The sequence below is a fragment of the Micromys minutus genome (assembly GCF_963924665.1).
Source record: "Micromys minutus genome assembly, chromosome: 21".
Lineage (NCBI taxonomy): Eukaryota > Metazoa > Chordata > Mammalia > Rodentia > Muridae > Micromys > Micromys minutus.
This window is the reverse complement of record NC_137956.1, coordinates 13,448,227-13,472,737: the sequence shown is the minus strand read 5'-3', so window position 1 is coordinate 13,472,737 and position 24,511 is coordinate 13,448,227. Positions and strand designations below refer to the sequence as shown.

Genomic DNA, 24,511 nt, shown 5'->3' with positions numbered 1-24,511 from the left:
ACATGAGTGAAACTTGAACTAAAGACTCCTACTAAACAATAAACAAGGCCAACTCCATAGACGATCTTGCATCATATGAGCAGTATTTCTAAAAATGACTTTCTTGGCCTCAACCAATAAAATAAAATTATAATAAGCTATAATCTGTAAAAAATTCTATATTGTATTATTCAGTAGAAAACCATATTTACTTTCATAAGGATTAATACATGGAACAAATTTCAGAAATATGTTTAAAACAAAACCTCAGTTGAAAAAAGACTTTAACATCACATTCACACAGAATTTTACTCACGCTTCATTAAGGGGTACAAAAATAAAGTCCTTTTCAAAAATATCTACATGCCGGGTCCACGTTTTGACTCTTCCATGCCGTTTTTGTTGTATCCTGTAAGAAAAAGATCAATCATTGTCTTTGTCATCACAGTTACAGCTTATATTGAGCTGACTGACGATTAGAGGATTCGGCTGTAACATCTCATGGTTTCACTTGATATTTTAACAAACTGAAGAAAGAACATGGCACCCTAACATTTTAAAATGTATTTATTCTTTTTTATATGTCTGAGTGTTTTGCCTATATGTACATCCATCACACATGTGTCTGGTCCCTCAAGTCAAAGGGGGCACTGGGTGCTCTCAAACTAGAGTAATGGATCGCCACGGGCTGCCTTTTGGAGCTGGGAACCACTCCCTAGCCCTCTGCCAAAGCAGTAAAGTGCTCTTCACCGAGCCGTCACTCCAGACTCACGAGAAGATATCTTAGATGAAGTCAGGAAGGGATGGCATGAAGTCTCATCACTAAATCTGCAGGGAGGAGTCTCTAGTTCATCCACAACATTCCAGGGAGCTTCGGTGCTTCTCCTGGCTGAATTTCTTTCTGCCCCTACCATTTAACTGGTGTAGTGTTGCCATTAGGAACTATACTGAGATAATTAACAAAGCATGAAAGAAAGGAATCAGGTAAAATATGTACTATTTGAAAATAAACAAAGCAACACCATAAATTATGAACTGTGGTAAAAATCTATTTCGAGTTTGTGATAAAAAAATTAGAAAATTCTTAAATAGTAGAAAATATAATTTATATCTGGCATAGCAACCCCAAATCAAGTGTTGTTACAAGATGCTGTACCAACTCTTAAATCTTTTGATCAATTAAATTCAAGAGTAAGTAAGAAACGAGTGAATGACAGTTGTAAAGAATTCAGGTGTGAAGAGCACTCACGAACCGCTCTTCCAGAGGTCCTGAGTTCAAATCCCAGCAACCACATGAAGACTTATGATCATCTGTAATGAAATCTGATGCCCTCTTCTGGTGTGTCTGAAGACAGCTGTAATGTACTTATATATAATAAATAAAACTTTTTTAAAAATTCAGGTGTGATGGCAAAGTAGAATTTTCCTAACTTGTCTGAAAACAATCTTAATTCTTAGAGCTTACTAAAAGATCAAATTAAATGGCAGGCAATGGTGACACACACCTTTAATTCCAGCACTCAGGAGGCAGAAGTATGTAGATCTCTGTAAGTTCCAGGCCAGCCTGGTCTACAGATAAAGTTTTAGGACAGCCAGGGCTACACAGAGAAACCCTGTCTCAAGAGGGAAAAACAAAACAAACAACAACAAAAAACCACACCCAAGACCAAACCGAAACTACTACAGATTAAGGGCTGGGATGCAGGTCAGTGGTAGAGAGCACCAGTTTGCCCAGTACAAGTTCAGTCCCCAGTCCACAAAGAGAACAAGAGAAAACAAAATAGGTTCAAGTTTCCTGTGTTAGCATCACTGACGGAACACTCAGAGCAAAGCACAACGGTGATGGGGTCATCACCAGCTAAGAAATACAAACGAGTTCCTATTTGGGCCTCACTGCTCTAGGTATTAGACCTATAGCCTCTAAATTCTAGGTACTCTGAAGTTATCAGGATATAATTAATGATATTATTTTGAGAGATGAATAGAAATAAAATTTGCTCAATAGAAGTTAAAAAATCTTTTTAAAAAAGTTATCACTTAAAACTAGTGCACAAGATTATTTCAGGGCACCTTAAAGTATATGTATGTATGTATGTATGTATGTATGTATGTATGTATGTATGTATATATATATACACACACATATATATCACACAGCATAAAAATGAATTTGAGCTGGTATGCTTGCTGTTCCTAGTGAAAAATTTAAGAAACAAGAATGTAAATACAGAGATCTGTGGGACTTTTGTTGGACTTGGTCTTTAATTATCATAGGCCCTTCATTTTGCATTCATGAATTCAAGTATTAAAAATATATTGAGGAAGCTGAGCCATATAAGACACAGACACACACTTCTTGTCATCACCCACGAAGAACACAGCTTTCCAGGTATCCGATATCTACACCACATTACAAGCATGCTAGAAATAACGTATATAAAAGAATACATACAGGTCAAATGCAAGTACTACAGCACTTCACCCACAGGACATGAATGTTTGGATATCTCATGTGAGATAGGAAACTAATTCCCATGGGTGCTAAGGCAAGACGTGCCAAAGGAATTGTTAAGAGTCTGACTTACGACAGATTAGTTGTCTCAGAATTTCTCCTCTCTCTCTGATTAAGGCGTTTATAGAAAAAAGAACTGAATATATGAATTCTGTCAGCATCTTCTTTCTTCAGTTTTTCAAGCACCAAGTATCTATTTTAGGGGAAAAAAATCAATTATCATATAATAGATCATAATTTACTCAATAAATAGTCATTTATTTGGTCACCATAATCACTGTCTTAGAAATAAAGTTTACTTAATGTACTAGATGTATTAGTCAGCAAAATATCTTTAGGCAATTTAAAGTAGTCTTTTTAAGAATTAAAACTGTCTTGAAATATATGTTTTAAAACAAACCCTAAGCCAGAAAATTAAGTATACAGAAATATTTTATAGAAACATTCATAGACACATTATTCAAAACAGCAAAAAAGAAATGCTAATTAACTAATGAATGGAAAAGTAGAATGTATGACTCTTACTCAGCAGAAGAAATGGCCACTATCAGCAGAACAACGAAGAAAAATTCCAAGAATATTATGCAGAATAAGAAGCTAGTCCCGGGCTGGAGAGATGGCTCAGCAGCAGGAGCATGTGCTGCTCTGCCAAGACCTGGGCTTGGTGGCCAGAGCACAAAGTCATCTGTAACTCTAGTTCCCAGTCTGCACATGCTACACAAACATGCAGGAAAACACTCATAACACAATATAAGAATCCACTCAGAGAGGGGCATCCCTTTCTCCAAAGGAAAGCAGAAGGGGGAGGGGAACTGAGGACAGAGGAACAGCAGACACTGGTTGTCAAGGGAATGAACCTTTTAAAACAAGCATTCTTGGTTCTCTTGCTACTGTACTGGAAACTTATTTATATAAACATCCATGATCTCTTATACTGCAATGGGAAATTATAATTTGATAAATTTAATTGTTGATGTTTCAAATTTGTCACAAAAGTTAAGTAAATCAGGTTTATGGCCATATTCTCTTGAAAATAGTATGAAAGTCTTATGAATCTTACACAGAAATACAAAATACGTAAGAAGAGGTCTGTTCTCTTCAAAGGCCTTTTACCTTATACCATTTAATAATTTCAAAGCTCAAGATTTAAAAACTTGATATTATGATGATGAAGTGTCTGGAGGGAATCCACATGCACACCAGCACACGGATGTGGAGTCACATTTGCTGAGTCAGTGCTCTGTTGTGTATGGGAACACTGTGGCTTCTGGGGACAAACTCAGGTTGGCAAGCCAGCATCATCCCCTGCTGAGTTCTTTCTCTGAACCAAAGCTCAAGATGTAATAAAAAGAATACAACTTATGAAAGGCATTATAAAAGATAATCCCCTCAACACAGTTTAAATCAGTTATTGATTTCTGCAATAATATTCCTAACAATATATAGTAAACTAGTTAGAAGACTGGAGCTATACCTAAAAGGAAATCCATACTATTCTTGCTGGCCAAAAGCTACTTTTGAAAACATCAACTGAGCTGGGTATTGTTCTTGACTGTTTTTTCATGCTCCAGAGGAGATAGGAAAATAGACATTTCTGAGGTTATTTAGGCTATAGTCCAAGTTCAATGCCCTGCAGGCTACACTACAGAGTGAGACTTTCCAAAACTCAAAAATTTGAATTAAATAAAAGAAACAATTCAAAAGGAGTGAGGATAAGGTATCTGTGGGTCCCTACTTGTAATCTCAACATTTGGAAATGCTGAGACAGGAGGATTGTTGTGAAACTGAGACCAATTTGCAGACAAGGTCCTCCCTGTCTCCAAAATACAAGAGAGAAAAACCACACACACACACACACACACACACACACACACACACACACACACCAAATAAAGGCCTAGATTGAGCCTGACAACCTTAGTTTGATGCCCAAAACCGACACAATAAGACAACTGCCCCCCGCCCCCCCAAAAAACTCATGCCACTCAATAAATAAAAAACAAACAAAAATTCCATTTTTTATATATAGACAAATCCATATATTTTTTAAAAGACTTATTTTTATTTCATGTGTATGTGTATTTTACCTATTTGTGTACTATGTGTGTGCCAGAGCCTCAGGGGGGTGGTGCATCCTCTTGAACTAGAATCAAAGACTAGAAAGTGAACCTGGGCTTCTGCAAAAACAGCACGTGCTCTTAATTGCTAAGCCACCTTTCCAGCCCCCAAATCCATGGCTTTAAAAGACATTAATCCTCCGCTATCAAGCTCATGGCCTTTATTGCTAGCCCACAAGATTTATGTATCTGTCTCTGCTCACCCTTCCCTGGTGCTGACATCACAGGCAATGAAAGCAGATGTGCTTTGTGCAGAACAGCTGAGGGTTCAAACTGAGTTCTCTTGCTTACAGAGCAAGCGCTGTTACCCACAGAACCACCTCCCCAGTCCCCAAATCCTTTCTTAAACAAGTAAAACAAGAGGTTGGAGAGAGAGAAGCAATTAAAGGTGTTTCCCGCTCTTCCACAAAAGGGCCCAGTTCCGTTCCCATCAAGTACTTGGGTGGTTCACAAAGGACCATAACTCCAGCGCTAGGAGTTATGGGAAGTCCAGCGCTAGCTTGGGACACTCTCCTGGCTTTGGTAGGCACCTGTGTACACACCTGCCTGCACACACACAAAAACAAAAAACTCTTGTAGAATGAGAAAAACTATCCTTTTATTTCACTTTTAAAAATATCATGAGATAGAAATAAAAAATTAAAAGTATAATGTATTTTCCTAGATTTCCTTTATTAACTGTATGACTTACATAGGGGTTTATTATATAAAGTTTAATTAGACACCTAACTATAAATGAACACTAAATAAAGTCAGGATTGTAAATTATAATATTTGAGTATGATATTAAAAAATCAAGATTGCTTCAGTATGAAATATAAAGAACAGAAATAGTAGGGGTAAGTTGGCTGGCTGAGTGCTTCCTTAGCATGTAGTGAAGTCTGGGTTTATTCTGCAAACACCATACAAGCAAGTTTTCAGCTCCTAGCTAAGTATGGTAGTACATGTCTGCAATCCCAGGCAGCAAGACCACAGCCCAAGGTCATCCTCAGCTACACAGGCTGAGGCCAGCATGGGATATGTGAAATTCTGTTGCAAAGAAGTAGGAGGAGCAGCAGGAGCAGCAGTGGTAGTAGTAACTCCAAAATGTTACATAGTGACTTAAAGGGCTAAAAATAAAAGGATGAAGTGCTTGCCATGAAAGTGAAAAGAAACAGCAACACAGTCAACAAAGCAGACTCAAGAGAGGAAGGTGAGGGATAAGGAAGGGTACCACATAATGGTAAAGGTTAATTCTCCAAGGTTATAAAAGAACATTTTCCTACCAACAGGACTTCAAAATACAGGTGACTTGAAAAACAGCAAGCTAGAGATTTTAACAATCCTAGAACAATTAAGCATAAAACTGTAAGGATTTCATACATGCTTGCCAAGTGTTCCTATCCAAGCCAAGCTGAGCTATGATGCCATTCAAAAGAACAGTAAAAATGTTACTCAAAGGTTATATTCTGTGTGCATGTGAGTGCTGGTTTCATTGGAAACCAGAAGAGGGTATCAGATCTCTGAAGACTTTTCCCTCACAGTGAAGTAAATGTGAAATCAATTTTCCAGGTTTCAAAACATGTTTTGAGTTATGAGATATGCTGAAATATCTAGGAAGGCTAAGTTTTATTGTTTCGTATATATGCCCTCTCAGTACACACTTCAGTAAACATACAACAGGTCATCTTTATGAAGACTGTGCTGGCACTTCCTTACTATCTCAGAAGCAGCACCTCATTCAGTTCTCACAACCCTGCATTCTCATTTTAAAAGATTTCCTTATTTATTCATGTATATGAGTACACTGTTATGGTCTTCAGACACACCAGAAGAAGGCATCAGACCCCATTACAGATGGTTGTGAGCCACCATGTGTTTGCTGGGAACAGAACTCAGGACTCTGGAAGAGCTTATTCTCATTTAAAAACTGATGAGACAAAGTTAAAGAAAGAATACTTGAGTAGTACATAGCAATGACAAAAAAAAATTGTAATCAAAAGCCTTATTTTAGGAAGCAAAGATTTAAAAAGACATGCAATGGCAGAACGTCAGGTTTATCAATTAGTCAGTTAACTTACTTCAAATAAAAGTCGATAATAACATCATTTAAAAACTCTCCTTCAGTCAGACAGTGCAGGTCCTCATTAGTAACAGAAATGCCTCCCTTAGCTGGAGGTGGTGGGTAGACTATCAATCTGTAGAAAGGAGAAAGAAACATTACTTAACACAGAACCAGACATTGTTAAGCACAGAAAACATAAAAGAATGTCTCACTTTTCTACAGGGCCAATGAAGATTGTATGGCTCTCTCCAGCGTCTTCTTCATCATCGAAAAACTGCAATTCTTGTTTGCTTCTAAGTTGTATTTTAGATTCAAAGGACACCTGGCAAAACAAACAAACAAAAAACCAAAAAAAAAAAAAAAAAAAGTTTGTGAAATTAACTGGGGAACTTTTAAATAAAAAGAACAAGTAAAAAGCAGAAGAGACATTTCAAGGGAAAATGCACATCTATAACCCCAGCACTCAGGAGACATGGGCAGCTGGAGGGCAGCCAAGGCTACATAGCAGTATCTTGCCTCAAAAACAAACAAAGCAAGCCTGAAAATAACACTCTAGAAAGGTGTGAACAGTGCCTAAAAATAAGAAGCAACAAAAACTAGTAACGGGGCGAGTCTCACTAATAGCTCCAGATAATATGTTATTATGGGTCTTCTAGTTTCTTATATCTACTACTCATATTGAATCATACTGAAAAGATTTAAAGAACTGCTAAAATAGAAACAAATCCTGAAGTTGGGCTCGTTTTGTTTCCCCTGACAGCAGTGGAGACCTAACTTAGGGCAAAGGCTAGGCAGTCCATGAAAGCTGGGCTAAAAACAGACAGTTCAGTGAGCTAAACACTTCCTACAGGAAAACCTGAGTCCATTACACCTGCTTAAAAAAAAAAAAAACTCTGCAAAAGAGGAAGGCTTCTGTTTTCCTCTTCCCTGCCTCCCACTACATGTATGAAGCCTAGTTCAGTTATCAAGACTTGGAGCTAGATATACAGCTCACTGGAGATAGAGAATAATTGTCCAGGAGACCATCAAAGAGGAAAAACAGTTTGCCAGGCAAGCTGATGAGCACCTTTAATCCTAGCCTTTGAAGTGGGGCTAAAAAATAGGCAGATTACAAAGTTTAAGCTACATAGTAAAACCTAGGCTATCTAGACCTACAGTGTAGGAATAATCTTAAAAATGAATAGCCATAAAAACAAAAGGAAACCAAAGCAAATGAACAAACAGAGTTTTCAGCTGAGTGTGGAAACAGGTGTAATTCCGGAACCTCAGCTATATAGGCAGGACTGCCAGTCTGCCATTTGTTTATGAACAAGACCCTAAAACAAACAAAACCTATCAAATTATGCCTTGAACAACCCACATTTAAGTTTGTAGCCAGGTAAAGATTTTTTCCAATAAGCTAAGCCAATCTCAAAACTAGCAAAACTGAATTGCTATATAAATGGTAGAGCTCCTCTGAGCACGCAGTTAGAGTTACCTAACAGCAGTTCTATATAACTGCACGCAGATTCTGACTACAGCAGAGTGTATTCTTTACTTCCAACATTGTCAACTATGTTAAAACAAACGTGTACCATGCACAGGGAACCTAAGCTTCAGCTCTGGGACACACGGTAACAATATACTTGAATGAGCAGTAAATGCAGTGTGAAGAGATGGGAGAAAGAGAAAAGAACAGAAGGTGTGGAAGGCAACTAAATAAGATCCAAAACTTAGATCTGATCTTAAAATTTAAATTGTTTTAATTTTTAAAATAATTTTTGGAGACTGGAGAGATGGCTCAGTGGTTAAGAGCACTGACTGCTCTTCCAGAGGTCCTGAGTTCAATTCCCAGCAACCACAGGGTGGCTCACAACCATCTGTAATGAGATCTGATGTTCTTTTCTAGTGTCTGAAGACACCTACAGTGTACTCATATACATAAAATGAATAAATCTTTAAAAAAATTTTTGAAGTCTAAGATTAAAATGACTGATATTTAAACATTTCATTTTTAAATTACTCGTTATTATTGAAGGTATGGCTCATGGCAAGATGTCTGCCTAACACATGTACAAGCCCTGGTTTTGATTCCCAACAATCAAGGTTTTGATCCCTTATAGAAAGCAAACAAAATTATCCAATTATTAAAATTATGGTAAGACTTAAGAGTATAATTACAGTTTTCACTTTGTTCTCTTTCTGCACACAGTTTCCTTTGATGCTCTCCTCATAGCTTCTTGTACAGGCAACAAGTCTGCTATTGGCTTCTTCAAAAGGAATTTTTGCAAAAAAGTTGGAAACATTATTCCGTATACCAATGTCAGTAATGATACTTTCAAAGACCACATCTGCCTGATGATCAAGGCCAGTTTGAAAAATTAAAATAATGTACTGTTCTTCTAAACCTGAAAAGGAATAAATATAGCTGTGATACTGAACGGATTAAGTAGACAGTTTTAAAGCATATACCAGCAAGTGATGATGAATTCGGTGACTTGTAAGGGAAGGTAGGATGACTGCCAATAGTTTGTGGGAAGCCTGGGCCACACAGCAAATACTGAAACACTCCTTAAAAAGTGTTTTGTTTTGTTTTAAAGAAAAGGCCAAAAGAGGGTTAGCGAGATAATTCAGTCAGTAAAGCGTTTGCCAAAGCATGAGAGAACCTCAGTGTGATTCCCAAAATGCACACATAAGAAGAGTAGGAGACAGGCAGACCACTGATTTCATACCTGCCAGGCTAGCCTACTACATGTTAAAATCTCAAACAAGTGAAAGATCTGTCTCAAAAAGCTGGACAATACCCGAGGCTGACCACCTGTGGGCCATATCAGTGTGTGTGCACGCACATGTGCACACAGAGATGAGAGGAGTACCAACCAACTATTCCCTAGATAACTTACAAGTTCTGGATACACATTCATAACAGTATTTGGTACACAGGGATTAACGATACTGGAAAATGGGCAGTATTACCCAGAAATGTTACTCAAGGAACCAGATCTAAAGTAGCTCACTAACAAAACTATTAAAAAACAGAAACAATCTACGTCTAAAACATAGTTCTCAACCTAAATGGGTCTAAACCTCCACAGGGATTGCATATCAGATATCCTACATATCAGATATTTACATTATGATTCACAACGGTAGCAAAATTAAGAGTTATGAAGTAGCAACAATGATGGTTGGGGGTCACCATGACATAAGGAACTGTACTAAAGGGTTGCAGCATTGGGAAGGTTGAGAACCACCCTTCCAAAAGGATCAAAACTAAATCATAACTTAAAATATATAGGTTAGCATTTCTGCCAAGGATGGCTAGAAAATCTCCACAAAATAGACCTGCAAAGCTGCTGTTCAGTAATGTATAAATTTTTACAGCATTTACTGGATGCTAAGCTGAAGCTGCAATTAATGCTAAACTGTATTTTTACAAAATTACTTCTATTGTTTGTGTGTGTTTGCCTTCATGTTTGTCTGTACAGGACTGTGTGCCTGGTGCCCACAGAGGGGCCAGAAGAGTTACACCTTCTGGAACTGAGCTTACAGACGATTGTGAGCTGCATGTGGTGCTGGCAAGCAAACGCATACATATCCTCTGCAGTAAGCAGTTCTGACCACCGAACCATCTCCCCATCCCCAAATGTACACGAACAGCTGTGCTGTGTGACAGAGTGAAAAACTACATGTATTTAAGGATAAAGACCTCTTCTATGCCCTTTACAATTTTCTAGTTCTAGCTCCTCAGACAAACTTAACTCAGAAATCATATCAGTTAAATTCAATTTATTTAAGTGCTGCAGACTTCAGATCCTTGAAGGTTTAACCCAATTTGCAGCCTTTCTAAATGGGCAAGCCCAGCCCAGCCCAGCCCAGCCCAGCCAAGCCCAGCCCAGCCTAGCCTAGGTTTTATCTTCAGCCCTTCCACTTTCTATTGGCCCTTCCTCAGAGGCTGTAGTACCCATTCACAGTAAGAAAACTGCATTCCTCCCAAATGAAGTGAGTACTGACTGACCTGATGCACTCATAAAACACTCCACTTTCTAAAACACTTTCATTCTGCTATTCCGCAGAACTTCTGTCTGAACTGCAATTTGTCTACAAAACTTACTCGTTATCCTGTTTATTCCTTTACAATCATTCCAAACTTTATCATCTTTGCTCATCTGCAGCTGCATGCTCAGTTTCTGATAAACAGCTGGTACTGTCTGAAGAAACACCACTGGTAACTTCCGGACATTACACCATTCACATTTAGTCAGATCAGAGGTATTTAAAATAATCTCTATAGGATCACTTTCTGGTCCTAGAGAGAAACAAAGATAAAAGGGATAAATTTTTAAGGTGACAAACCAAAAACAGAGGAAATATAAGCTTAAAATTAATATTTTACGATACTCTATACTATTATTAAGAACTGTACTTATAAAACATAATTTTTCCAAATAAAAAGGAGACTCTTGGGCTGGAGAGATGGCTTAGTGTTTAAGAGCACTGACTGCTCTTCCAGAGGTCCTGAGTTCAAATCCCAGCAACCACATGGTGGCTCACAACCATCTGTAATGAGATCTGATGCCCTCTTCTGGTGTGTCCAAAGACAACTACAGTGTACTTATATAGAATAAATAAACAAATAAATCTTTTTTAAAAAGGAAACTCTATAAAATATTAGGCTTAGTTGCACTGCAAAACAAAATTACATGAACACCTTTTATACTATTAATTAAACAAACATTATTATAAAAATTGATCAGTATAGATAAACTTTAGTGCATAAACAGATTAAAAAATAGCTTACCATCTAGATGTATCTTGATTGACTCTAAAGAAAACTTTAAAGACAAAAGACAAATTAGTATTGATGATAGACTTATTGAGATTTTTGTTCTACATATTCTAAATGGTATATGTGGTCTACAAGTACACAAAGAGCAGACAAACTGAGTCATATAGAAATACCTATCTTAAAAAAATCAAACCCATCTGTAACTCCAACTGAGTTTATTACAGAAGTTGACAGGATATTACAGTGAACCTAAACACCCCTTTTCTAGACTCATTAACTATTAATATTCTCATATATCTACACATTACTGTTTCATTTTCACATATGAAATTTTTTTTCTTGTATTCCTGATGTTTCCTGGTTGTGTAATTCATTTACTTTGGGTCTGCCTAGCATTCTGCAATGGTTTTTTCTTGTATTTAAATTGAGTTAAGCTTCAATCAGTATTCTTTTGGAGAGTATTTGTCTCAAACTACAGCATGTTGCCTCACACTGTAATCTTAGGGATTGGGAGGCCAAGGCAGGAGGGTCACAGATTTAAGGGTAGCCTGAGCCTGGGCTACTTTGTGAGATACTGTCTTAAGACAAAAATGAAATGAAAAATAAGACAAGACAAATGTACCCAAAGGAGGAGTTGGCCTGGTAAATAATTTGGGAGGAAAAAAAAATGTCTTGAAATATTTAAACTTTCCAATGTAGTTTTTACTCTATTGACTCTGGCAAGTATTTACATGGCTATATATTTTAATTTTTTTTGTATTCTTGGTTAAAAAATTTAGGGTGGGGTATGCTAGGATTCAAACTGAGGTCTTTTTTTAACACATGCTAACCACTGACCTATAACCCAGGTGTAGATATGTCTTTTATATATACTTTAGTTAGAGTTTTAAAACTCTGATTACTTGAAAAATCCCGATTAACAATTCTTTTAGACCATTCTGTATAATGCAATTAGTAACAAAATTGGGTTTTTAGCAACTTTTTTCCTTCTGTATTTGTTGCATGTACCTTTTCTGTAATAATGTTTTCACTGAAATTTTACCCAGTGCTTGAATTTATGTACTCCATTTACTTTTTGTTGCTATTCTAAAACATTAAATCCAGTTTTAAAATTTAAAAAAAAAAAAAGAAAAAGAAATCACCCCTAAACCCTCTGCATAGAGTTTCTAAGCACAAGCACATTTTCCTACACAACTAAAACATCATCACTTAGATTTGCAGTTTATACTTAAGTTTCTATCAATCCTTGATTTTCCTTTCCCTCAGCCATTGATCTGTCAATATTACATAGAGAAACCAACTGTGTCTACACTACAAACCTGCCTCTCTAGTCTCCAGGGCATGGCTTTTATGAGATCTAATTTGTATACACCATACAATCTTCTAGAGAGGTGTTTCCTTGTCTCCAAATCCAATCCATCCACTTTCAGGAAATGTAGCACATGGATGACATGCTGAGACCCCACTATATGGCCCCCAAGTGCCAGGCTCTCACTGCTTATGTCATTAATCACCTGCCTCAGCAGTGACTGCTAGACTTCTGCTCTGCTTCCGTACTTGTCCCTTTATAACTAAACAATCCGAGCAAAGATACTTAAAGTGAGTGGCTATCTTTTACCCAGTGATTTTAGCACCTGATATTCTTTTCCTGAATCATTATTGGTTATAAAATGATGTCATTGTCTAATTATTTCAATGTAGAGAGCACTTAACATTAAGCCTAATCAATGAACCTGAGTCTTCGAGTTATCTTGAATGTTTAGAGAAGTTAAGAGAATTAAGTGAAGGTATATGTTTTGATAGGCAGTGAAGAACGAGATGTATTAACAGCAGTAAACAGATACATGAGAAGCAAAGACAGATTACATGTTCCTTGATTAAATTTCTAAAATGTTGAAGACCAAAAGAGGTTCATATTTTAGAGGCATTCATGGGGAATATTTTCTTAGACTTTGGTGGTTAAAAGTCCCTGATCTAAAAAAAAAATTAAATCCTCCAAAATCTAAAACTTTCTCCCAACCCACCCTGAGGACGGATGAGCAGGCTTTGATACTAAGCATGAGGTCTATCACTGAGCTCCTTCCCAAAACCAACTCAACACCCCCAACTTTTTTTTTTTTTTTTTTTGAGGCTGAATAATGTGTCTCTCATCCAAGTTGGTTTGTTTACTTGCTTGTAACCATGCCACCACACCCAACTTCCAAGTGACCCTGATGCCATCAGACTCCAAAATGGCTTGTAGTGTACACCAGCATATCTGGCATTTTTGGACAATGGGTACCCAAACTGTATAATAAAATGCCAAATGACAGAACTTAACTGTAAGAGTCACATATATTTCCTACAGTAAATCTAATATCACTCTGAATTTATATTCTACCTACATACCCATCAGTTTTTAATGGGTTATTATTTATATACTCTTAAGGCAATCTGAAAATTTAAATATTAACTTCAGTAACTTAATTGAGCAAACTTTAAATATACTGATTAACCATGTCAGTGGCATCTGATTCTTGTTACCAAGTGCAGCAAGTTTAAGAACATACTTACAATTACAGGTTCTACCAACAGTCGGAAGAGTGTTCCAACTCGTATACTTCGGCAGTTTAAAATGACACTATCAAAGTTTTGGCAGCTTAAAGACATAGCATGAATTAAAGTTCCATGAGTGTTTAGTTTACGACGCTTTAGAGGTGTGCTGATGGAATTACCAAGCTGAAAAGAAAACAAAAAACTTCACATAGTAAGGAACTGTAACAAGCCTGAAAACTAAACATACATGCAAAAACAAAACAAAACAAAACAAAACAAACAAAATAAATCCCATGAAATGTTACTACATGGACTGTCCTACCTCAAAGTAAGAGAAAATAGAAATTATGGGTTTTATGTAAATTTTCAAGTTATGGTTCTCAACTAATGATTTTGCAAAAAGCAGTAACGTCCTTCAGCTTCTGTCTGCTATAATAAAAAGCAGTGAGGCTAAGAATACCTTTACAGCCAGGCAGTGGGAACACCTTTACTCTGAAGCACTCAGAAGGCAGAGACCCGAGGATCTCAGGGGTTCAAGGCTAGCCTGGGCTAGAGTTTCAGGATAGTCAGGGATATCCAGAGAAACCCTGTCTAAGAAAAATCAACACAACTACTTTCTAACTGCAAAATATACTCCAGAGTCATAGTAATCAAACAGCATGGTAGCACAATAAATACAGAGCAAAAGGCCAACAACAGAACACAGACCAATGCGACCAAATAAAACACCTGGAAACAAACCACGTTCACACTTCTACAGGCAATTTTATGTTTTGTTTCATTTCCATCAATGAGTGTGCACATGCATGTTCACTACTGAAGGGGAGAAAAGGAAAGCTTCACAGACTGTTTGGATTACTATGGGTGCTAGAGACTGAACTCTAGTCCTCTCAAAGTCTGTTTTAGCTGTTAGCAGTGGAGCTATCATTTCAACCCTAGCCTTGGTTTTCTAAAGCGGAATCTTTGTGTAGTCTCTGATGCCCTCACACTGAGGATCCTCTTGCCTCAGCATCCCAAGTGCCCTGCTTCATGTAACATACTTGGATGGAGTGCTAAGAATACATAGTCTTTTTTTTCATAAATGATGCAGGACAAATGCAGTATCAACAAACACAAGGGTACAAATAGGACTGGAGAGATGGTTCTTAGGGTAAGAGCACTCGCTGCTCCTTCAGAGGACCTGAGTTCAATTCCCAGCAACCACAGGGTGGCTCACACCCATCTGTAACTCCAACTCCAGCTCTAACCTCTGTGGGCAACGGCAATCAGTGATGGGGATATTCATGCAGGCAAAACATCCACATACATAGACATTTTTTAAAAAATAGCTTTAAATACTGAATTCTGATATATGCAAAAATTATCTCTAAATAAAGACACTAATATACAATCTAAATTCTATAAAACAAGTACAAACACAGAGCAAAGACTTCCAAGTGACAGAATAGCAATGGACTTTTGCACACAAAATACTGAAAGCAAACACACACAGATCCTAAAAGACGTGAGAAAAAATTGTCAACTATATATATAGCAAAGGGTTACTATCTAGAATACATAAGGAATTCAACAATGAACACAGATACAATCCAGTTAATCACGCTGGCAATGAAGTTCAAGCCTACAACCCAGCACTGGGGAAGTAGAGGAAGGAAGAACATCTTTAGCTACAGAGGATGTTCAAGGCCAGCCTAGGCAAAATGAGATTTCCTATCTCAAAACAAATTAATAAAGAGACAAAAATAAGGACAATAGACTTAAACAGACAGCAAAAGAAGACACACAAATAGTTATCAGGCATAGGGAAAACATGATTAGCACCATTAATTACAAGGCAAATGCCAATCAAAACCACAGTAAGGTGTCTCAAAACAGCATTAGAAAGATGGATACAGACAAAGGCACACTTTAAATTACTATGGCCATTTCAGAAACACAGTCAGACATTTTTTCCAAAAACTAAAGTAGCACAGTACAACTGCTACTATCCAGAGTATGTTGAGAGCAGCTGCCAGAGATGTCTGCACACCCATTCTCATTATAGCACTGCTCAATTCACAACAGAGAGCACACCAACTGATGGTACACAGACACGGAAATGCTTATCAGACGTGTAAGGGCATGGAGTCCGACAGTTGGCAACATCACGGAGGGCACCGGAGATAGTTGCCTTAACGGAATGAGCCCAAACCAGGCTTCGTCCACTGTGTAACCTCAGCACTGGGGACGCTGAGGCAGAAGTGTGAGAACTTAAGGCCAGCCTGTGCTATATAGTGTTTGAGGGCAGACAAGGCTGGAAACAGGAGACTGGTTACTTCCAGATTCTTCTAAGAAAACACACCACATCACATAGCTATGGATTTATACATCACTTTTTCAGATTAAGAAACTGTTTATCATGACTATTTTCCTAAATTATTAACAGGACACATCAAAGACTTTTAAAAATATCTTAGACATGTTTGCTTTGGCTTGATTTGGTTTTTATGTGAGCACACTGTTCCTCTCTTTAGACACACCAGAAGGCGGCACTGGAACCCATCATAGATGGTTGTGAGCCACCATGTGGTTGCTGGGATTTGAACTCAGGACCTCTGGAAGAGCAGCCAGTGCTCTAACCACTGAGCCCCTTGGTTTGGTCTTTAAGCTTTATAGTCATCTTCTCATGAGAGCTATTCTGCTCACTAATTATAGATAACAAGTGTTGCTCCCGGTAGAATCCTAAGAGGAAAGAGTCCAACAGATCCACAGCTGCTACACAGCATCACAGAAAGGGGAAACAGTGTCCATCAAAAACCCAAATAATCCACAGAAGTCCAGTTCATTTAACTCAAGTCCTCTATGTTGCATTTTTCAGTCTGTCCCCATGATAAACGATCTCCAATAAACATCTCTGAAGTACAGTCCGGTTCCCTGTACAATTATTGCTCAACTGTCCTCCAGTGAGGTTATACCAATTTACAACCCTGACGTTCTGTCTTTGCAAACACCCCTGCAGCACTACAATGTTAAGAAGCATACTCTCCAGCAGTACTGTTAACAACAAGGAATCGTTCATTTCATATTCACTAACTGATTACCACCTTTCCTGAACCTGATTCATTCCTAATGCTTGTATGCTTGTGTGAGCACCATTGTGCAAGCACCTGTATGTCAGTGTGTCAGCGGTCTCACTGGGACCTTAGGGCTCTTAGATTGGGTAAGGATGGCTGGCTAGTAAGCTGAGGGACGCACGTGTCCCTCCCTTTCTCCAGTGCCGAATTACAATTCTCACTTGATTTTCTGCATTGGTGTTAAAGATCAAACTCAGGTCTTTCAGGCTGTGTAGCAAGCAATCTTTCCTTCTCAGTCCTTCCATTTCTTTCTGATTTTAAGAAAGTACAAACACATAAAAAGTGAACTACAGCATCAACTAATGCTATTTTTCCTCACTAATTTATGAAATCCTGTTTATGCTTCATACCCTGGCTAAAATGTCTTTAGTAAATGTACCTACGCTCCTGCTACTTATCCTGCTTGCATTGCCATGCTTGGAAAGGCTACAATTATATAAAAAGTAATCCATTAAAAAGCTATCTTTGTTGTTCTTCAGTATTAAGGTCCAGATTTTCTCTTTTCCTTAGTAAACCTATTTTCTCTGCTTAAAAAACGTTCATTTTTATAAAACCTGTCCACTTTATAAATTCAAATATTCCTGTATCTTGTTACATAGTATTCTTTAGATAAAGTGTCAACTTAAGTTGAATTTTTATCTTCAGTTGTGACATTGGTCCAGTCACCCCTGTATCAGTGGACAGTATTTTTTTTTTTTATTTCTGATAGTACCTTGCTATTGTTGGACTCTATTTTGTTTTGTTTTTAGAGACAGAGTTTCACTTTGTAGCCCAGGTTTGCCTAAAATTCACTCTACCCCAGAGTAGTCTCTATCTCCTGCCTTGGCTTACCAAGTGCTGGGATTGCAGCCATGAGGAACAATGCTCAGATAAGAATCTTGTTTGTATAAATACTTCACACCTTGAGAAAGAGGGAAGAATTCCTTTGAGAAATATTCTATGGGGTCAAATGATATATATTGAAAATTTTAAGATATGTTTTTTTTTTAAAACATTGATTTCCCCAAAAGTCATAGCTCTCCTTTCTACTGCCAAACCAGAAAAGCACCCTCCCCTTCTGTGGAATTACCAGGGACATGTATTATTGTGTATTAATTTTAAAGTCTACTTAGGAAACAGTTATAGCTCATCTTTAGTAGGCACTTTTCATGTGGTAATTTATACTTGACAGCAAGTCCAACTTATGCTCCACATGCTGCCAACAACCGCTATGAAGACCTTCATAAACTCACTGAAGGCATTGTGAGACTTAAAACAATTATCTCTTCAAGTCTCCAGCATGAACTCTTACACTGTTTATCTTACAATAACCATCACTTATAGTTACTGTCACCTTACAGTGTCAAAAGGTCAGATACATCTGCTCCTTTAGTCTTTTTTTATCCTCAGTTTTAGTTACTTACTTTCTTAAAACATTTATTTATTGTGTGTGTGTGTGTGTGTGTGTGCACGCGCGCACACACGCGCGCGCACATGAACATCAATGCACAGGGAAAGTCGGAGGACAATGGGTAGGAGTTACTTCATTTCCCTCATGAAGGTGCGTGCTGGAGATTGAAAAGATTATCAAGCTTGTCAGCAGGCACCTTTACTTGTAGAGCCAGCCCTGTTTGCTCACTTTCGATAACATTTAGTCAATTACAATACTGTATGTCATTTGTATTATAAATCTCCTTCTGAATCTTTTTATTTACATTACTATTTTTTAATCTGAATGTTCTGAAATTTTCAAGCAAGTTATAAAATATGGTAAGATATGTATTATGGTAGCACACACAGAAATTAAAATAACTTCTAGTCTACTAGGTTTTCTAAGAAATATATACATGCATATACACACACACATGCAAAGAGGCCAGGAAGCTAAGGAAGAGACAACTCTTTGGTTAAAGGCACTTTCTGCTCTTTCAGAAGACCTGAGTTCAGTCCCCAACACCCAGATCAGAGGGCTCACAAAAGCTTGCAATTCTAACTCCAAAGGAACCACCTGGTACCTGTACTCATGTGCACACACATATACACATGAATAAGTAAATTAGAAATTTTACAAAAAAATGCCAAGTAAACAAAAAACTGTACAAAACTTAAGATTATCCATGTACTGTATGCAACAAATAACCAATTTCTTTTTAGACTTAGTTCCTAGCTCCAAATACCTAACTGTATATATGCAAATATTCCAAATTTAGGGGGAAAAAAACCTGAAATTTAAAACATTTCTGGTCACCGACATCTTAGATGAGAAATCCTGTCCTGACATTTTGTTAATGTTGTATTATTAATACTGGCTTTTCCCTGTTGGCTTCTTATACTCAAGCCTCTGGTTAAATTGTAATTTATTTTTGCATATAGTTTAGTGGTCTCCTAGAACAACCTTGTAATAGTATTTGAGCATGCATTAATGAATAAGCCATCTTCTCCTGCTGTCTCCCTAACAAATTACTTTTTCAAAATAGAGGTAATACCACAAAGGAAAGACCTTAATATGAAAGTACCTGGTCCTTCATTCTTGCTTTTCTTGGTATGAGCACAGTATTTAACTCAGACTCTGCTGGACTGCTTCTAGGTTCCTGCTCTGCTCTGCATGGATTTGCATTCAGTGCAGCTTCGACTTTCCCAGTAGTCGGTGCTGGGGAGGAGCGTGCTGAGTCGGCAGGCTGTGGGGACGTGCTCTCTCTGCTCTCTCTTCTCTTAGTCCTGTCATCATTGTCATCGTCGTCATCACTGGACAAAATGACTAAATTCATAAAGAAAAGTCAAAATTTACATGAAAAATTTACATTTATATTTCATTTTTGTCAGTTAAAATATTAACTGGGAAATATACCAAATTTATCTTAGATCTTCTCCACATGAGATCAATAAAAGCAAATCAAGGAGGAGCTCATGAGATGGCTCAGCATGTAACATTGCTTGCTGCACAAGCCCAGTGGCTTGAGTTTGACCACTGAAGTGCACGTAAAGTTGGGAGGCAAGGACTGACTCCACAAAAAACAACAAAATACACTGTATGATATAGTCCACTGTATCTAATAAAAAGAATAGCCCAGGGTTCAAATCTCCAGTACTGCCAAAGAAAAAATAAAACACGATAGTGTCACCACTAATCTACAGACAGCTACACCAGTAACTCAGAGTTATCCGTAAGTCTATTTCCAACTTACAAAAAATTTATGGCTTGAAAATATTCAAATTGTGTTCAAAATAACATACATTTAAAATATGTGGCCAATAATTTTCCCTTACGATGAAAAGCAGTAAAAATGTAACTGATCCTGAGATGTTCAATAAACATGAGGAAGACAATTGTAGGACAATTTGATCGTGGGTTCATCACTACACCTGTCAAACGCTCCCTGACCGTCACCTTGAAGAGGCCCACAAGGCTCTGAGTAAAATCCCAATTCCTCACTCCAGGAACACCAGCAAGAATTTCTGTCATCTATTCTACCATCAATACTCTTTGTGATTTGTCATAAAGTATTGACTTAAAAATCACTTCTTAATGGACAATCTAAACTAATGCAAGCACAGAGACAGTCAGTTACTCACTGATTTCAATGTTGTAACACACTTTGATGTAAAAGGTTATTTGCAACCTAAAACTGTGCTTTATACAGGAAAAAAGAAAAAGAAACATTAAAAATACCCTGGGTTAACAGATAGTCTTTAAAGTGTTCCATTGTAAGAGTAAATAGTTAGCTAGAAATTCTGGTGATGCAGGTACCTGTAAATTACTTCTGTAAGCAACCTTAAGAAAGGGGAGGTGGGTAAAAAAGGTATAATGCATGAACGTACAGGGTCTTTTTCTTTTTAGGACCCACACATACATGCTAAGTTATGGCGGAATGTACTCGCCCTAGAGGGCCATCACTCCAGCAATAGCCACTTATCTCTTTAGCTTCACAACAAATACTGGCTTTTATTATTTTCAAAGCTGATTATTTGATTCTATTTCTCTCCTCTATGAAATCAGACACTATAATGATATCTATTTCACAAGATTGTTACAAAGAAAGCAGAATATCTAAAATCCTATTACAGGGATTGGTACATACTAACTTTTAAACTGTATGTGCACTTTCTTTTAACGTGGCTTTAATTGCCCATAAATTTCCACTGCTTCCTTTTCTGTGTGTCAAATATTGTATTGAAATAAAATTATTCATTATTTGTGTTATTTTATCTCTTCAAATCACTAACAAAGTGTCTGGGGAGACAGCTTGGTTGGCAAACCCTTGCAAGTACCCAGGACTGAGTCTGATCCCCAAAATCCACATAGAAGGTAAGCATGGTAGTTTCTAGCCCCAGCATAGATAGGGAAGGAAGACAGGACAAGCCGTGGAACTCCCTGGCCAGCCAGACTAGCCTACTCACCACAACACACACAGTCTAGGTAGGAGATCTACACCAGCATGAGCAATAACTAGGACTTGAGCAAAGCCTATTGTTTTTCTCATTTATTATTTTAACACGAGCAGAATGGGGACAAAGTCAGCCACTACTTTCATAACGGAATAGACATGCTCTAATCACTTGATCCCCAAATGATGCCTGTGTGTCACAAGAGCCTCTTAAAACCGTGCTTCTCAAAAACACTTATATTAAAAACCATGCACCCAAAGTATTGGCTATTAAGTATACTAAAGAATACAATTAATCTACTAATCTAATACAGCAATGCTCAGGAACAAAGGAGGCCCACTGGAACCCAAGGGCTTTTGAGTTTCAGGAAGGAAGAGAAAACAAAAAGAGGATACTTACTTGGATCATTTAAATCTGACATGCTTGTTTTTCGTTCTTTCGGGTTTGTGATTTTAGGTATTTTTCCTCCAGGTAAAATGACTTTCCCATTTGTCTGTATGTAATTATGTCTGCCAGCATCACAGGTGAGCAAAATATCAACTGGAATCTTATCCACACTGTTCCCATAAAATTTCTTAGCTGTTAATCCTGTGTTTTGTGATTTCTGTCCTCCAGAATTCTGATGAATTGACGTTCTTAATAATGGTCCAGTAGATTCATTCAAAGTTACAGTTTGTCGGCAATTTCTTTGCAAATCATTATGAAAAACAATACCACAACTTTGGCATCTGGTCTGATTTTCTTTTTCTTTTCCACATTTTGGGCAACATTCACGCTGTTCAGAAACCTTATGTCCCAAAAGAGCAAAAGAAAGAAAAGACTTTGGTATTTTACAGCAGCATCAAAACGTTTCTTTTAAAAGTCTCAAAATGCCCAGCAGTGGCGGCACACACTTTTAATTTTGCACTTTAATTTCACAGGCAGAGGCAAGTGTATCTCTCTGAGTTCAAGGCCAGTATGGTCGACAATGAGTTCCAGGACAGGCAGTGAAACCGTCTCAGAAAGCCAAAGGGGAAAAAATGAAGTCTGTTTTTTTTTGTTTTTTTTTTGTTTTTTTCCTACAATCATCATCATGGTCTCCCGAAGGTCCTAAGTGAGTCAGGTTATTTGGGAGACAGCATCAGGATGCCAAAATGTTCACCTCACTATGTTAGATTTTCTGAGAATGGTTTGAAGAACTGGTTGCCCTGGCAACACTATCAACCAGGCTGACCTCACACTTGGGGCAATCCTCCTGACTCTCACTGCTGTTGCTGCTGCAATTATGGACTTGCACAGCTCAAAGTGAATTTTTACTTTATTAACAAAGTAAACAATTTGTTAATTATAATCTCATTCTGAATACAAAACTGATTAAGTCCTGTCTTTGTCCCATTTGGTCAGGGGAAAAAAGTTACAAAGTTAAATAACTTCAAATTCTGGGTTAGGAGAGTAGTTTGATGGTAAGGTTCCTTTAACATAAAGTCTGGTCCTCAAAACTGCAAATTTAATGTTGCATACTATGTCCAAGACTCTACACATTAAAAACAAAAACAAAAACAAAAAAAACCAAAAAAAAAAACAAAACAAAAAACAAAGCCAACCCCCCCCCCAAAAAAAACCTTACTTAATAAAATCAAGTCTGTCTCAAACAATAATATTTGTATTTTGTGCCCAAAAGATGTCTCATTGCATTACATTTAAGGATCCTGTTTTCTTAAAAGCAGTGCAGTGTGGAGCCTTAGTCTTAAATAGAAAGATGAACTACTAATCTTGTTTATATATTAAAGATTACAAAGAGACTATTACAACCTTTTTCACTCTCTAATGGAAAACAGGACGGAGTGGCATAGAAGTGGAGCCCAAGAAAGTCTTTCTCCATAAAGCAGTTGTGAGCTGCAGCCCAGGGAGGAAGGGTGACATGCTGAGAGGAGTCCCCCTCCCCCTGCTTTTAGGACACACAATATGGCCTGAGCCAACCTTAGGCTAGCAAACCAGAAAACTGGTCAATAGGAAAACTGAGCAAATGCATAAATATGGTAGGGACGGTGGGAGACAGAATTCTATAGCCAAAAAGAATTACAATCCTACAAAGAACAAAAAGATAAACACTGACATGAACTCAAGGCCTTTGCCGTACACATACACGTGGAATATTTTGTACAAAATCTGGACTATTTTGTCACACTAAGTAATGAAGCCCTAAAGGAATGATGGGTGATGTGTCAATAAGCAGGGACAGTTTGAAGGAATGGTCGCAAACAATAGTAAGCATCACCTGAATATCAAAACCCACAGAAGTTCAAGAAGAACCCATGTGCTCGAGAGAATGCAAATAACTCAACACAGGCTGGAGAGAGCACTTGAGACTATCAGGCCCAGAATTCACATCTCAGCACCCACAAAAATAAAACAAGTTTCCTCTTTAAAAAATAGAAAATTCAAGGGGAACAAAAGGAAATTAATGGAATTGCTGGAAGTGATGGTGCACACCTTTAATCCCAGAGTTTGGGAGGCAAAGGCAGGAAGATCTCTATGAGTTCAAGGCCAGCCTGGTCTACAAAGTGAGTTCCAGGTCACCCAGAGCTATCTTGAAATAAACAAAGAGAGCAATTGCTGGAATTATTCCAGATAGAAATAGTCTAAAGAGTTGAGGCAAATAAATGCAACACTGACATGGAGCCTAACCTACTAACGAACTGTGTTCACACAACTGAACGAGGGCATCCCGTGACCAGGACCTGCCAGCATGCCAAAGTCCTAAGATCACCAAATGGGGGGGGGGGGGGGCTGCGTTTTGTGGAACAGAAAGTTAAAAACAAACAAATAAACAAACAATAAACCCAGTATTTCCAGTAAGATTTACCGTGTTGGGGCGGTATGTGTACATGTCAGGGCAGGCTCCTGGCGTGCCCAGAAGAACACGGCAGATGTTCTACTACAGTTACAGATGCTGGGAAGGGCCCGATGTGGGCGCCTGCAGCTGAGCTCAGGTCCTCTGAAAGAGCAGTGTGCCCTTCACCGCTGAGCCAGCTCTTTACACACAAAGTACAATTTTTTAATTAAAAAATTTTTGTCTTTGTGTGTGACTTAGTATGA

At 37.8% G+C, this 24,511-nt stretch overlaps 1 protein-coding gene across 5 annotated transcripts in view; it reads right to left on the bottom strand.

Moving 5' to 3' along the window:
• Positions 1–24,511, bottom strand: part of SENP6 (SUMO specific peptidase 6) — an 80,580-nt gene that overhangs the window by 18,303 nt on the left and 37,766 nt on the right. For all 5 annotated transcript variants that reach the window (XM_080934126.1, XM_080934123.1, XM_080934125.1 and 2 more), the window contains 10 exons: positions 21,833–22,220; positions 19,564–19,805; positions 13,974–14,138; positions 11,433–11,466; positions 10,746–10,940; positions 8,813–9,039; positions 6,865–6,974; positions 6,669–6,785; positions 2,565–2,684; positions 296–388 (listed from right to left, as the gene is read on the bottom strand). In XM_080934126.1, the coding sequence (XP_080790252.1) occupies positions 296–388; positions 2,565–2,684; positions 6,669–6,785; positions 6,865–6,974; positions 8,813–9,039; positions 10,746–10,940; positions 11,433–11,466; positions 13,974–14,138; positions 19,564–19,805; positions 21,833–22,220 (1,691 nt within the window). The remainder of the gene's footprint in view (positions 1–295; positions 389–2,564; positions 2,685–6,668; positions 6,786–6,864; positions 6,975–8,812; positions 9,040–10,745; positions 10,941–11,432; positions 11,467–13,973; positions 14,139–19,563; positions 19,806–21,832; positions 22,221–24,511) is intronic.